Below are 15,904 nucleotides of genomic sequence, written 5' to 3'. Positions count from 1 at the left end.
CTGCCTGGTATGCAAGCACCAAGGTCTTAAATTTGATGCAAGCCATAACAGGCAGCCAGTGGAGGTCAGTGAGCAGGGGGGTGACATGGGAATGTCTGGGGGGGTTGTAGACCAGACGCGCTGCAGCATTCTGGATGAGCTGCAGGGGTCTGATGGCGGATGCTGGCAGACCAGCCAGCAGCGAGTTGCAGTAGTCCAAGCGGGACAGGACCATCGCTTGAACCAGGAGCTGGGTTGCGTAGGTGGTGAGGAAGGGGCGGATTCTCCGGATGTTGTACAGGAAGAACCTGCACGTTCGACTCGCTGTGATGTTCTGGGAGAGGGACAGTCTGTTGTCCATCACCACTCCGAGTTTTTTTGCGGTGGGTGATGATGACACCACGGTGTCTCCTAGGGAAATGGAAAAGTCAAGGAGGTTAGAGGATGGAGCAGGGATGAAGATCATCTCTGTCTTACCTGGGTTCAGCTTAAGATGGTGGTTATCCATCCAGCTCTGGATGTCCCTCAGGCAAGCAGAGATGCGAGAGGAGACCTCTGTGTCAGAGGGGGGGAAGGAGAGAAAGAGTTGGGTGTCATCGGAAGGTTGACACCCAACTCTTGGAATTTGCTTCATGTGTTTGTGGTAACATTTGTGGTAACATAGGGGAGAGTCCTACACTTAGTTTTTTGTTTTATTTTATTTTTGTTAACCATTTTGGTTTCAGTATTAATTTGACAGTGAGGCCCTGTGTAAGGGAGTGTGTCCACTAAGCTTCTTTTCTGAGTTCCAGAACTTTCTTTCAACAGTTCTCAGCAGGGTTCCAGGGCTAGCCTCTGGATAATGGGCCTCAGCTAGCACCTTTTTTTGTGTGGCCACTCTGAATGCGAAAAAAAAAAAGGTTAAAATTTTTTTCAACTATTCAGAAAGGCACTGCGCCCTTTTGAGAACTGAGAAGCTTAGAGGAAATGCCCTGACACAGGAAACAGACGAACATCGCTGTAAACTCGGACACCGCATTTGTGTATCGCAGCAAGCAGAGGTTATCTTTATTTAATGTAGAGAGTATGCAGAATGTTATGCCTAAAGTGTGACAGTGTAGTATAATGGCTAAGGAGTTGGTCTTGTAACCTAAAGGTTACAGGTTTGATTCCCTGGTAGGACCCTGCCGTTGTACCCTTGAGCAAAGGTACTTAACCTGCATTGCTCCAGTATATATCCAGCTGTATAACTGATTACAATCTAAGTCGCTCTGGATTAGAGCATCTGCTAAATGCCTGTAATGTAATGTTAGCAGACGCCACTGTACCGTATTGATCTCTGGCCCCTTGTCTCTATATCACACACAGCTATGGACGGATGTGCATGCCTCACTGGATGGAGAATACACCAGGGAAAGTGTTACTTCTTCTCCACTGAAAAGATGAACTGGTCTCAAAGTAAGGAGTACTGCACCTCGAAGGGGGCACATCTGGTCATCATAAACAACCAACAGGAACAGGTGAAGGAAAAGAACCCGGCCAATCAGGATCAGGAATGTCACGTGTCATGTGACAGTGGCAGAATCATGTATAGTTAATTGTGTCTTGTGCGTGATACAGTTTGATGGAACAGGGCAAGAAGACAATATTTTGAGACTTTTTTTAAGCTTCTCTGGTAAAGGTAGATTTTTTAATTTTAAAAATAATCAAAATGCACAAAACAAAAATGTTATATAGTCCTGCTTTGTTTTCAAGGCAAGCGTTGCATGAAGGCAGAACGAGTTGAAATCGCATTGTGTCAGAATTCTGTGTGAAAGCCTTGGTGATCAATAAGCTTTGGAGATATTTGTGTCGACCCACTTGGCACTGTTCAGATATTTTTTGAGTTAATCTCTTCATTCCTCTTTGTCGTTGAGCAGAATTTTGTGTCGTCCAGGATTAGTGAGACGCACTGGATTGGGCTGAGCGACCGGGACACAGAGGGGCAGTGGGTCTGGGTGGACGGTACGCCTCTTGACAGAAGCGGAACCCAGTAAGGCCCCTGTGCATAATTTCCCTAACGGAGGGGTCTACAGCCCTGGTCCTGGAGAGCTGCAGGGTCTGCTGGTGTTTGTTTTCACCTTAAAATCAGCGACTGGATCAGCCCTGAGAAACCAGGGCCCAGTTTCACGAAGCAGGATTACCAGGTTAGCTGGAGAACTGCTCTGAGTAAAACCCGGAACCCTCCCAAACCTGGAACATGGACTGAAGTAAAAATAGCTGTTCCAGGTTTCACTCAGCGCAGTTATCCAGCTAACTCAGAAATCCCGCTTTGTCCAATACCCTACAGGTGAGGTGCGTTACCTGTGTAACCGCTTGCCTTATTTAATCAGCTGGGCACTGGGTAACAACAAAAACCTGCAGATCCTGTAGCTATCCAGGAAGGGTCATCAACTCCTGCCCCAGCAGAGACTCGACAGAATTCCTACACTTCAGGATTCTTTTAAATTATTTTCTTTTTAGTACCACTGACAGATGCTTTAAATTGACCTATGCATTAACATTCAGTTTATGGGAATTACTGTTAAATACAGTATCAGGATAAAAATAATGTAAAGTAAAATAAATAGGTGGCATGCTGGAGATTCTAAACCAGTGGGATACACTCTCGCCCCAGGAGAACCAAAGGGTGTGCACCTTGTGCTGTTATTCAGTTTATTTTCATTTGTGTGTGTGTTTGTGTGTGGGCGCTTGTGTGTGTGTGTGTGTGCACGCATGTGTGTGCATGTGTTTCTGTGTGTGTGTATGTATGCATGTGTGAAGTAGTTGCTAACTGCTAATTGCAAAAACCATTACCAGCTACCCTGCAGCTCTGTAACAGCAAGAGAGAAGACAATATAAATGAAGGACAGTAGGAGCTGGACTGAAAGGAGGAGTCATGGTTGATGGCTCAGGTCTGTGGGGCTGCAGTTGCCCCTGCTGGGGCAGGTTACCGCGTGTCTCTCTGCCCCCCTGCAGGTACTGGTGGGCAAAAGAGCCGGACAACTGGATGGGCGCAGGGGACCCGTCCGGAGAAGACTGCGCAGCTCTGGGGGACCACAACGGAAACCCTGATCGCTGGTTCGACGCTTCTTGTGGAAAAATAAAAAAGTTTGGCTGTGAAACACTGCCACGAATTTGAACGAATCAGGCCCAGAATATCTTGTTTCGCCCTGAGGTGGCTAATCAGTAGCCATATCCTCTGAACCACTTAGACTTATGAAAAGTGTAATATGCTGTCAGTATTTTACAGTTCATATATGTCCATGAATACATCAGCAGGCTAAGCATTTTTTGTCAGTGCAGTGGTCATTTTTCTAAAGCTGTGCTTTCCTATTAAAACTACTGTATGTTAAAATGTATACATTTTAAGCACATTGATAACATTTAAATTTTCGGTTTTATACTGTGTTAGCTATTTTACCGGTGTGCCATTTTCATTGTGTGCCTGTGGGTCACTCTGGATGAGAAAGTCTGTTAAACTGATGTTATGTAATTCTGGATGTTTCCATAAGTGTCTCTTATATCATTTGTATTTCTAGCATTTGTTGTGTCCGCAGATTTTGTGCTGTGGGTACTGTTTGTAATATCCATAGTAATTAAGTGCTGTAAATGTACCTGTGGACTCCCTGATGTGTCCTGTGATATAGTCTTATGTTGGCAGTTATGTACAAATCATTTTGCTTCTTTATGAAAGTTACTGTGTTTTTAAAAATGTCAGATCTGCCCAAAACTGCAGTTTGTGCAGACTCACTTGGGTCATGTACAGCTAAAGGTATAAATAAATGAAGGGGTCACCTATGTGGAACTCTTCTGAGGTTCTCTGACTCTGAGAACACACAGGTGTGAGAAGTAGTTGGAGCTCAAGGGAGATGACGCCTGTGATGAGTGTCTGGCGCCCTCTAGTGTTCTGTGTTTTTTATGCCTCTGTTTTTTTTGGGGTTTCTTTTTTTTGCTTGTCTAGTTTTGTGTGTGCGTGTGTGCATGCTGTATTTTGCCAATAGAGGGCGCTGTTGTAACATTTATAGCACAATACTTATGTTGCACTTATTTTGCACCAAGACACAAATATAAATGGTAGACATGTGGTATGACCAGAATCTAGAAGTGATGGGGGACCATCTGGATTAAAACAGAGCTCTTGGGCCTGTTGCCAATTCCCACGGGCGCATAGGCCCCGCTCAGAATATGTTCCAAACTTCGACACTGGCATCAAAGGGTTGTGTGCCTTGTTCCTGCATGACATGGAGGTCTGTCGCTAAAGGGGGAGCCGGAGTCAGGAGGTTTTCAGCGGAGACACACACCGACAGGCCATTCTCCCTTCCAGCAAAGGAGGCAAGCAAGCACACGAGCGGCGGGCCACACCCGCATCCAATCAAATCAATGCATCGATTCATTCATTCATTCATTAACTGTCATCAGTCACTGCCATGGAACGTTTTACAGGTCATGGATAATCTTGCTGCTGTACTCCGGTAATGGTTCTTTTTTTTCTTTTTTTTTAAACTTTATTCGCTGTAATTGGCGTTCACTCCACGTGGTGTCCCCCCCCCTGCACTACATGTCCGTTTGTTCAAATGCATCATCCTTTGATGAATGCATTTCTGTGCTGCAGTGCGCGTGTTGCACTGTGTGTGGGGAATGCCTTCACGTGCCCACACTGATCCTGGATTAGCCAATTTAATCCTTATTACAACAACAATCATTCTGAGGTGGATTTCTTTAGTTTTCAGGTGATTCATGGGGAATGGGCACAGGGTTTTCAGGTGTTTCATGGGGAATGGGCACAGGGTTTTCAGGTGATTCATGGGGAATGGGCACAGGGTTTTCAGGTGTTTCATGGGGAATGGGCACTAGGTTTTCAGGTGATTCATGGGGAATGGGCACTAGGTTTTCAGGTGATTCGTGGGGAATGGGCACAGGGTTTTCAGGTGATTCATGGGGAATGGGCACAGGGTTTTCAGGTGATTCATGGGGAATGGGCACTAGGTTTTCAGGTGATTCATGGGGAATGGGCACTAGGTTTTCAGGTGATTCATGGGGAATGGGCACAGGGTTTTCAGGTGATTCATGAGGAATGGGCACAGGGTTTTCAGGTGTTTCATGGGGAATGGGCACTAGGTTTTCAGGTGATTCATGGGGAATGGGCACAGGGTTTTCAGGTGATTCATGGGGAATGGGCACAGGGTTTTCAGGTGATTCATGGGGAATGGGCACAGGGTTTTCAGGTGATTCATGGGGAATGGGCACAGGGTTTTCAGGTGATTCATGGGGAATGGGCACAGGGTTTTCAGGTGATTCATGGGGAATGGGCACAGGGTTTTCAGGTGATTCATGGGGAATGGGCACTAGGTTTTCAGGTGATTCATGGGGAATGGGCACTAGGTTTTCAGGTGATTCATGGGGAATGGGCACTAGGGTTTTCAGGTGATTCATGGGGAATGGGCACAGGGTTTTCAGGTGATTCATGGGGAATGGGCACAGGGTTTTCAGGTGATTCATGGGGAATGGGCACAGGGTTTTCAGGTGATTCATGGGGAATGGGCATTAGGTTTTCAGGTGATTCGTGGGGAGTGGGCACAGGGTTTTCAGGTTATTGAGAGGGAATGGTAACTGGGTTTTCAGGTTATTTAATGGGAGTGGGGACTGGGAATGGGTACTGAAAACAATAAACAGGACTTTGGGGGATGTGAAAGGAGGAAGTGACAGTGACAGTCATATAATGACCGCAGAAAGAGATATGTGTGTTTGTGTGTGTGTATGTGTGTGTGCGTCTGTGTGTATGTGTGTGTGCGTCTGTGTGTGTGAGTCTGTGTGTGTGTGTGTGTGTGCATGTTTGTGTGTGTGTGTGTGAGTCTAACCCCAGTGGAGTGGCCCCCTCTGTAGAACGGGGGCAGTGGGCTCAAAGGGCCCCACTGTTGAAGGGGGGTGGTGGGGGCGGGGGGGGGGGGTGTTTGTGAGCGGTTTCGTTTCAGCCGGGGGCAGATGCAAACTGTCAGCTGGGTGACATGGATGCTGCTTAACTTCCGCACTAACACTGCATTTTCATTATCTTTGTGTGTGTGTGTGTGTGTGTGTGTGTGTATGTGTGTGTGTGTGTGAGTGTGTGTGTGTGTGTGAGTGCGTCTGTGTGCGTGTGTGTGCATGTGAGTGCGTGTGTGTGTGTGTGTGTGTGTGCGTGTGTACGTGTGTGTGCGTGTGTACGTGTGTGCGTGTGTGTGCGTGTGAGTGTGTGCATGTGTTTGTGTGTGTGTGTGCATGTGTGTGCATGCATGTGTGTGTGTGTGTGTGTGTGCGTCTGTGTGTGTGTGTGTGCGTGTTTGTGTGTGCATGCATGTGTGTGTGTGTGTGTGTGTGTGTGTGCGTCTGTGTGCGTCTGTGTGTGTGTGTGTGTGTGTGTGTGCGCGTGTGTGTGCGTGTGAGTGCGTGTGTGTGTGTGTGTGCGTGTTTGTGTGTGCATGCATGTGTGTGTGTGTGTAGAGGGCTCCTGTTGGGGACAGAAGCACATACAGCTCCCCCTGTTGCTTGGCTTCCTCAGATCAGGGGGGGATTCTCGTCATTTCCTGGCGTACATACGCAGCTGCTCCCACCACTGCAATCCCATGAGTCTTTACTACCACAGAAGTCCCTAATGACAATCATAGTCTACACCAGCAACTGCGCGTCGAGGGAGATCTCTATGGTAATGTGATGCCTTGGGCCCAGGCAGCAGTCTTGCCCAAAGGCTACGATCAGACAACTGCAAGCAAACGTGCGGTTCAACTAAGCCTAAGGAGAATGTACCAGAGGGCCTTTTACAAGTGATGGGACTTCATGAAGGATTGGGCTTCACAACAATGCAAATTACATGGATGCTCATTTAAAAAAAAAAAAAACATCTTTATTAAGATGATAAGTCTGCTCTGACATGATAACATGATTACTGGCAGGCAACATGCATTGAGAACAAAAAAACCCTTCCGGCAAAAAGTCGCCATGTAGTTGCTAAGCAAAACAGATATACAATATATACATAGAATATTAGACAGTGACAGTTTAAGTAAAAGAACAAAGAAAGCTCTTTGTTCTTCCTGTGTGGAATGCTCTGTCGTGTCTGTAGACCTTCCCTAACTCTGCAGCGTCCTCTGTGTGTTTATGAGGGTTCAGCCAGCCTGTGGAATGCTCTGTCGTGTCTGTAGACCTTCCCTAACTCTGCAGCGTCCTCTGTGTGTTTATGAGGGTTCAGCCAGCCTGTGGAATGCTCTGTCGTGTCTGTAGACCTTCCCTAACTCTACAGCGTTCTCCATGTGTTTATGAGGGTTCAGCCAGCCTGTGGAATGCTCTGTCTTGTTTTTGGACATTCCCTAACTCTTCAGCGTCCTCTGTGTGTTTATGAGGGTTCAGCCAGCCTGTGGAATGGTCTGTCGTGTCTGTAAACCTTCCCTAACTCTGCAGCGTCCTCTGTGTGTTTATGAGGGTTCACCAGACCAGTGGAAGACTCCCACGGTTGGCCAATCGCAGTAAAGCAAAATGGAGGCCATCCCTGAGGCTCGAGCATAAATGCAGCGCAGGAAAACATCCAGGATTGCGTCTGACGTCGGAGCAGCAGGAGAGAGGCGGTGTCTTCCAAGCACAAGCGCTCGGTTTGATCCCGGGAACGTTGTGACAGAACATGTGACAAAAAGAGATCGCCTGGAAACAGTGCTCCTCTGTGTGCAACACACTTAACACACTTAACACTGTGGCTTTACTACTGTTCATTTCGTCTGCGGTAATGTCCTCCTGAGACCAGGAAAAAACAAGTTTTAAAGTTTTTTTAAACATAATTCAAGTGTCAAAAAAACATATATATATATAAATATACTGCGATAGATTGGCGTGTATTCCTGCCTCTCCACTCAATGCACGCAGGGATAGGCTCCACCCCCCCCCCATGACCCTGCTCAGGATAAGCGGGTATAGATAATGGATGGATGGATGGATGGATGGGATATATGCTTTTTTTATATTTTCAAAAACATCGTTTATTTTATTTTTATTGAATGTCCCCTTGTAGTGTAGGTTTCAGCATTGTGAAATACATGGTTCTTGACATTAAGACCAGAGACTCATATCCCCTACGGGGAACAGAAATGGATTGGCAGGTCTTAGGAGGTTAACGGAACTGTGGGTACATGCAGATATCGCTGCAAGCTGCGTCTGTCAGTCTTAGGAAGTCCTGCGCACACACATTGGGCCTTGCCACAGAATGCGTCAGAACAGGAGCAGCTAGCACTGTCTGAATGGAATGGAGCGGTATGGGATGGTATGGTATGGTACGGTAAGGTACGGTACGATATGGTATGGTATGGTATGGTATGGCATGGCATGGCATGGCATGGTATGGTGTGGTGTGGTATGTTATGGTATGGTACGGTGTGGTATGGTGGGGTATGGTGGGGTATGGTATAGTATGGTATGGTATGGAATGGCATGGCATGGCATGGTATGGTATGGTATGGTATGGTGTGGTGTGGTATGTTATGGTATGGTATGGTGTGGTATGGTGGGGTATGGTATGGTATGGTATGGTATGGAATGGTATGGTATGGTGTTACGGTATGGTATGGTATGGTATGGTATGGTACAGTATGGTATAATACTACACTATGCCCAAACAATGGGCAGGATGGAGTCATTTTATTGGTCAGTCATTGCCAACACGAAACAGGTCACTTTTCAGGAAGCTCACTCTTGTTATGAAGATAAAACAGGAACAAGCAAGTTAGACATTTACGTCTGTATTTATGCACTAAAGTGTTCATTTGAGGATTTCAGTGACACCAAAACTCTTAGGGATGATCACTTAAAAGGGGCTCTAAGTGAAACACAAAGCACCATAGAAATTATACAGCGTACAGCCCCATGTCCTGTGCTTTTGGGTACCCGACATTAAAACATTGTGATGAAAGAGCTTGCACATAAACAGAGCCTTCCAGTGAAATAACATCAGCAGCCAAGAATGCAACACCAGGCCTCAGAACATGACAGCAACAGGAAGTGACACGTCTGCCCCGACATCCCCACACATCGCAAAGAGGAACAAGCCATCTCAAGCCCCAGCACCCATCGCCCAACGTTTTCACGGTTCTCGTCCGAAATGACTGTAAGGGTTGCGTTTTGTCGTGCTGTGTGGAACCAGTGCGGAGAAGCGACCGTGTCTGTAGTCAGGAGTCAGTCAGGTGCGGTGGCCACGGTTCGGCTGCTCCTTCTCCATTCTCTCTCGGACCTCACCCCCCCCCCCCACACACACACACACACCAGGTCGAACCCACCGAAACCGAGCCCCAACAGGAGGCAGAGTCGGCAGCTTGCTCTAGCCATCCAGGGCCACAACGTGCTTAGTACTTACACCATGTCTGCTCGACAGTATTTGCCTAGAATGCTTTGTTTCTTCTTTTTTAAAAGAAAAAAGAAAACAAATGATAGATGATATGGGCGAGGTCATCTTCAGTTCACCCAACCACCGCCCCCCCCACCCCCCCAATAGTCTTGTGTCCTCTTACACAAGTCTCGCAATAGAGCTTCCATTATCTCCGCTGCCATATTTCGCCGGTGCCTTATCGCCATGGTGACGTAACAGGGCCTTGGGGTGGTTCCGCTGGCCCAGCACGCACGGCGGGCTTGCAGAACACCCCCGGCGCACAGACCCGCGCTGTGTGTTGTCCGGCGCTGGGAAACGGCGCCAACCGTCTCTACCCACGCCGCGGTGAGCGCCTGCGCGAGACAGAGCGCGCTCCATCCCTTCCCCTGTGATTGGAGGACGGCCGTTTTCTGCTTCCACCGCCCGCAGTTCACAAACAGGCGGCCGTAAAAAAAAGAAAAAACTACAAAAAACGGCACGGACGCGTTCCTGCAACGTTGCGGGGATGTTGCGGGAATCGCGAGAGTCCACTGGGAATTGCGGGAGCCGCTTAGGACTGACGTTCGGGGACAGTCTGGGAGGGGGGAATGATTTTGGTAGAGCAGACTGTAGCAGAGCACTCAGAGCCCCTATCTGTGGGGGTGGGGGGTGGGGGGGGGGGCGACACTGCAGTCTCTCTGTCACGTCTGAAGCCACTAGGGACCTTCTTAGAGGTGCTATATAAATAACATGCCTGGTCTGGGCCTTCTGCTTATAGGTCAGAAGCACAATCCGGCCATCTCTCTACTTTCAGTTAGCAAACCTTGTTCACATGTAGCACGTCAGCAATGGAAAATGAGCGCAGACATATTTAAATGCACACATGCACATGCACACACGCAGGGGGGACAGAGAGTGAATCTCCAACAGACACCAGAACAGGTCCGTTGCGGCAAAACAGTTTCCTTTTGAATTGTGCAAATTTAATGTGTGATGAGCAGAGAGAGAGAGAGAGAGAGAGCGAGCGAGAGAGAGAGAGATCGCTTCCTCACTGCCGGCTGCGCCTGAGCGCGAGGCAAGGAGGAGCCTGCGTTTGGCAGCAGGACACAGTTTGATTGTTCGCGCGGCGCCGCGGAGTCAGAGGAGAGAAGAATCGGAGGAGAGAGGAGCCCGGTGCTCGGCTCTCATCAGCTGAATACAACCGACGGACGGGTCCAGCGCATCATCTCAGACTAAAGGAGAGAGTTATACAGACCGCACTTGTGTAGCCTTGTCTTCAATGGGTCGGGACAAGCCCTGAGCTGATTGGCAATAGTTCTGAGCTCTCCCCACAGAATCGAATTGCATCAACAATGTTACCATTTTAAAAGTTCCCCGATTTCATTGGATCGTTAGATTAAACTGATTTTCTACCACTTAAATACTGTGGAGTGGATTCTGGACTATTACTGAGTTAACTTAATCCTTTTAAAATATTTATTCTGCAAATGGACGAGCATCTTCGGACTTAACCGCGGCGGAGCAGAGGTATTGGCTCTTGCTGGGAGAGGCGGCGTCCTGGAGCCTTGATTTTCGCAAGGGGATTACTTATCTGCAGAAAGCCTGTCCTTTAAATCCGCCCCGGCACTTCCACCGGAGCGTTGCCGTGGTCAGACGATAATTTTGATACGACGGACCTGCGTTGTGCCGTCGGTCCACTTTGCAGCTCGTCGGGAACTGCAGCTCACTGCCGAAACGACAAGAGGAAATACTGTAGCCTGACTCAATCGCAAACTTCAGCCGGCACTGGACCACAAACAGGTGATAAAAGTAAAGCAAATAAGGGTTATTTATACAGATTTTTTTCACAAACCAATGCGTTTGCATCTTGAGTGCATGCAATCGGTATGCAGTTTAGAGTGCATTCTGTTTAAACTTGTAATTGTATGCGTTTTTTCTTGTGGTTTTAGTGTCCTGTCAGTTGTAGCCTACCCGCGCTTGATTACATTAGCTGTGTGAGTGTGAGCTGCAGGGATCTGATCATTGTTGGTGAGGGGGGATGGAGGGGTGCACGGGGTGATGGCTGTGATAATTCTCAGCCCTGCGCGCGCTGGGACAGCCTCTCGACGCCCGCGGTAAGAGGCTGCGTTCAGTTGGCAAGATCGGAACTTTCTATAGTTGGAGAACTGCTACGTATATATGGAGCCGTCTATGGCTGTACGAAACCTGTTTTACATGCATTTAACGCAGTTTTATTGTTGGATTTGTTTCGTTCTCTGTGAATTACTTAGCCTGAATACTTATGTCTCCGTGTTTGTGTATGTCCTGTATTTTTAGATTTAGTCTGAGGATATTTTTGATGACGTGATTGTTCTTTATTTGTCACAGACAGTGGCCATGCCATGGGCATCTGAGAGACTGCTAACTCTGCTGGGGGTCGCCACTCATCTACTTTAAAATTGGACCCCCTGGGGCAGGAAAATCATCCGAAAAAAAAAAAAAATCTGTGTCAGAGAACGTGCCCCCCAGAGCGCTCAGTGGCGGGGGCCCGAACGTCGCCATGGGCACGGTGCTGTCGCTGTCTCTGTCGCCGGGGTCGCGGAAGCCCAGTTACTATGACGACCGGCCCAGCTCCCTCTGCCACTACCCCAGCCTGAGCGGCCACTCCCTGGGCGGGCCCAAGGACCACGGCGGCGGCGGCGGCGGCGGCGGCGGCCTCAGGCGGAACTCCATCCTGCTCCCCGCGCTCACCTGGAAGCGGCTGGTGGCCTCCACCAAGAAGCGGGGCTGCCGCAAGGCCTTCCCGCCGGCCTTCCCGCCGGCCTTCCCGCCGGGCCTTCCCGGGGCCCCCGGGGGCCCCCTCGGCAACAACAACAACAACATCTACCGCCAGCGGGAGGTGGCGCACCTGAACCGCCAGAACGTGAAGAAGTCGCTCTCCTGCGCCAACCTCTGCAGCTACGACGGCCCGCCGCCGGGCCCCGGGCGGCCGCCGCTCCCCGCCTCCGCCGCCGCCGCCGCCGCCGCGGGTGTCGGCACCCCGCCCAAGCGCGTGATCGTCCAGGCCTCCACCAGCGAGCTCCTGCGCTGCCTGGGCCACTTCCTGTGCGGCCGCTGCTACCGGCTCAAGCACCTGTCGCCGGCGGAGCCGGTGCTCTGGCTGCGGAGCGTGGACCGCTCGCTCCTCCTCCAGGGCTGGCAGGACCTGGCCTTCGTCACGCCCGCCAACGTGGTCTTCCTCTACATGCTGTGCCGCGACGTGGTGGACGGCGACCTGGTGGCCAGCGAGAGGGAGCTCCAGGCCACGCTGCTCACCTGCCTCTACCTGTCCTACTCCTACATGGGCAACGAGATCTCGTACCCGCTCAAGCCCTTCCTGGTCGAGCCGGGGAAGGAGGCCTTCTGGGACCGGTGCCTGCGCATCATCGACGCCACCAGCGCCAAGATGCTGCGCATCAACGCCGACCCGCTCTTCTTCACCCAGGTGTTCGCCGAGCTCAAGGGCGAGGGCCTGTGCGGGCCGCTGGACTACAGCCGGGTCCTGGACCGGTGAGGCTCCGCCCCCCAACCCCAAACCCGCCCCTCCCTCCCTCTCTCTGCTTAGGCGGAGGGGTGGAGACCAAGGCTGAAGTTCCATCCGTGCTGCACTCTGGTCCCCCTGACGTCCCCCACCACTGGAGTACAACCAATATCTGTACCCCATCCAATACCCCATCGCCTCATACCCCCCCCCATACCTGTCCTGTGAGAGGCGTTAGTATGTTCAGCCCTCCCTCTATCCTTTTAGAGACGTTCCTTCCTGTACTGGAATGGGGGAAGGGGGGGGGGTACGTTTCAGCTCCTCCGTCCATTTCGTTCTCTCGTTTTTCCATTACCTCCCCAATGCTGATTTGTTATTTATTCAGAGGGGGGGGAGGGGCTTCCGAGAGGCTCCACCCCGTGCAATCTCCACGGCCAATCGCACACGACCAAACTGTGTCACACGGGAACTGTTTCGGCAGACGGGGTTTGCGGAAGTCGACGTGACGCTCAGGATGCGTGGGACACCTGATTACAGACACAGACACGGTCGCGGGTGGATGGCTCAATGTGCGCTGCCGCGGCAACCTCGTACTGCCCGCGGCTGTTGGCAAACAGTAGGCCTTACTCAAGCCGTTGCGTAAAAGAGCCCAAAATGTTAGCATGACGCTAAAGCTCCCAGAACACGAGAGAGCCAAGTCTAGTTTAGGACCAGACCAGTTTCGTTCAGGATAAGGTCAAATAAGTTTGTGGTTTTTAAAAAAATTTTTTTATAGGAAGATGCTGGCTACAGTTTTTGAAATTCATGTTATATTTTCACTGCAAAACAACTAAAGTTACGTGAGGGCTTTTTGATAGCTGAAAATAACTGAAGATTTTGTGTTGGGAAACAGACACGCACATTACTGCTTATTAAGAGGTTATTAAATCAAGGATTAGCTGTTAGCTGTAACAAGATTACTGCTGTGTTAGCATACTGTACCACTTAGGCCAGGAAGTACCGAACTTCCAGTTACTAGAAATGTATAGCTCTTTCTGTAAATGTAGATGTTAATTATTTATATTCAAAGTGTCAAAAAAAAGCTAATTTTGAAGTAACGTAGGCTGTTTAGCTGGCACTTTACTATCTGAAAACTGCTTATTAACTGCATTTTTAAAGGTCACGCTCACTTAGTAAGTAGTATTGTGTTTGTTGTTTCCAAAGAGTATGAACTGGCCTTTGAAGTGGTGTAATTAGGAAAGCTCCTGGTCATGTGTGCCTTGTCCAGTGTGTGTGTGTGTGTGTGTGTGTGTGTGTGCATGTGTGTGTCTGTGTGTGTGTGTGGGTGTGTGTGTGTGTGAGTGCATGTGTGTGTCTGTGTCTGTGTGTGGGTGTGTGTGTGTGTGAGGGGGTGATGGGGGGCTGTCCATAGGCTTTTCTCCTGCTATGAGATTTTAGGAAGGGTAACTTGGGGAGGATTCGGTGGAAACGTTCAGCCGATTGGTTGTTTGGGACAGTCTGGGGCGTCAGCTGTTCACTTGTGCTTAGCCAACCATTTCCGGTGCCTGTTGTCAGCACCTGGGCTCTGTAGTGCTAATGAGATTAGCAGATTACCCCCCCAAAAACACACACACACACACACATGCACGCAGACACACACACACACACACACACACACACGCTGGTTCAGCATCTAATCGCCTAATCCCAGCCGGCTGGGCAGCCCGTGGGTTCAGCAGTAGCTGGCCTCGTGTTTCTGTTCCCGTTGAGCTCTGCGTAGGTGGGGGTGGGGGGGTGGGGGTGGTGGGGGCCGGGGTGGAGAGGGTAGCTTAGCTCCAGTCCTGTGTGAGTCTGACCCCGAGTGGAGTGGCCCCCAGGCCCCTCTGTAGAACGGGGGCAGTGGGCTCAAAGGGCCCCACTGTTGAAGGGGGGCGGTGCGGGGTGGGGGTGGGGGGGGGTGTTTGTGAGCGGTTTCGGTTCAGCCGGAGGCAGATGCATACTGTCAGCTGGGTGACATGGATGCTGCTTAACTTCCGCACTAACACTGCATTTTCATTATCTTTGTGTGTGTGTGTGTGTGTGCGTGTGTGTGTGCGTGTGTGTGCGTGTGTGTGCGTGTGTGTGTGTGCGTGTGTGTGCGTGTGTGTGTGTGTGTGTGACAGACAGAGAAGCAGACAGACGGACACACACACACACAAACACACACACAGAGCATGCAGAGTACTGGCATTAATCCTACTCTAATCAGCCATGGGAAGGGAGGGAGGGAATAATAAGGCAATTGAGTGCCCTCAGACCACATTTGCGTCTCGCTTCCCGTGCCCTGAACCTCCCCTGTACCACAGCGAAGTCCCAGAGACTGGAGAAGTCTTCAGGCTCACAGAGAGCGTAGCGTAGCCAGGTCTCTCAGGAGGGGGGGTCTGACCAGAGCTTTCTGATAAGGCTCTGGCCAAAAGTGCTTAGAGCAGTGGGATTATTCACATAACCCAGAAGAGAGAGAGAGAAAGAGAGAGAGAGAGAGTGTGTGTGTGTGTGTGTGTCTGTCTGTCTTTCTGTCCGTCTCTCATCCAAATCATTACCTCATCAGGTCTCTCTCGTATTGTACGGGGCCCCCCTGCAGATTTTCGGAGTTAAGGCCTGCTCTTCTCTTGCCTGTCCTTCTTCGCCCCTCTCGACCTGCTCTACCCCAGCCTGGCGCTGACTGGATAATCACCCCGTCACTCATCTCTCACCGCTCACCGAGTGGTCGCTTAAGTCTGGTCGCTGGTTGCTGATTGGACAGCCTCGGGTTGCCCCCAGAAAAGGGGGCTCGGCCGGGTTCTGCCTGTCGCCGGGCTTTTCGGCAGAACCGGCCCGGAACGCGCAGCCGCGGCTAGCGACGCGCTAACGTGCTAACGCGGCGGCGCGACCCGCGTTCACAGCTCCGCCGGGGGGGAATACCGGACGCCGCGACAAGGACGAACTGAAACCGGTGACGAGACAGTGATTCTGCCGCTGACGGAAGGAGACGGTGGGGACGAACGGGCAGAGACTCTGGCTGCCGTCCGCACGAGGGCCGAGATGAGCCTTCAGCGTCGGTACCGCAGAGC

General features: G+C 50.4%; 2 protein-coding genes across 7 annotated transcripts in view; both read left to right on the top strand.

The window, feature by feature from the left end:
• LOC135262000 (CD209 antigen-like) overlaps positions 1 to 3,786 on the top strand; it is a 104,991-nt gene extending 101,205 nt beyond the window's left edge. For 5 of the 6 annotated variants that reach the window (XM_064348750.1, XM_064348748.1, XM_064348740.1 and 2 more), the window contains 3 exons: positions 1,327 to 1,478; positions 1,878 to 1,990; positions 2,956 to 3,786. In XM_064348750.1, coding sequence (XP_064204820.1) covers positions 1,327 to 1,478; positions 1,878 to 1,990; positions 2,956 to 3,118 — 428 coding nt within the window. In that variant the 3' untranslated portion in view covers positions 3,119 to 3,786. Of the gene's footprint in view, positions 1 to 1,326; positions 1,479 to 1,877; positions 1,991 to 2,796 lie in introns of all 6 variants that reach the window. The other variant, XM_064348749.1, reaches the window with a different exon arrangement.
• Positions 3,787 to 10,293: 6,507 nt separating this feature from the next.
• The window catches only part of si:dkeyp-92c9.2 (uncharacterized protein LOC571482 homolog), a 7,128-nt gene continuing 1,517 nt past the window's right edge, over positions 10,294 to 15,904 (top strand). Inside the window, exons 1-2 of the mRNA XM_064348731.1 lie at positions 10,294 to 11,137; positions 11,705 to 15,904. The exon at positions 11,705 to 15,904 is cut by the window's right edge and continues 1,517 nt beyond it. Of these exons, the coding sequence (XP_064204801.1) occupies positions 11,877 to 12,869 (993 nt within the window). The 5' untranslated portion in view covers positions 10,294 to 11,137; positions 11,705 to 11,876 and the 3' untranslated portion in view covers positions 12,870 to 15,904. The remainder of the gene's footprint in view (positions 11,138 to 11,704) is intronic.

This window comes from Anguilla rostrata, chromosome 8, assembly GCF_018555375.3.
Source record: "Anguilla rostrata isolate EN2019 chromosome 8, ASM1855537v3, whole genome shotgun sequence".
Taxonomy (NCBI): Eukaryota; Metazoa; Chordata; class Actinopteri; order Anguilliformes; family Anguillidae; genus Anguilla; species Anguilla rostrata.
The sequence above is the reverse complement of the archived record's forward strand: the minus strand, read 5'-3'. Positions and strand labels throughout refer to the sequence as shown.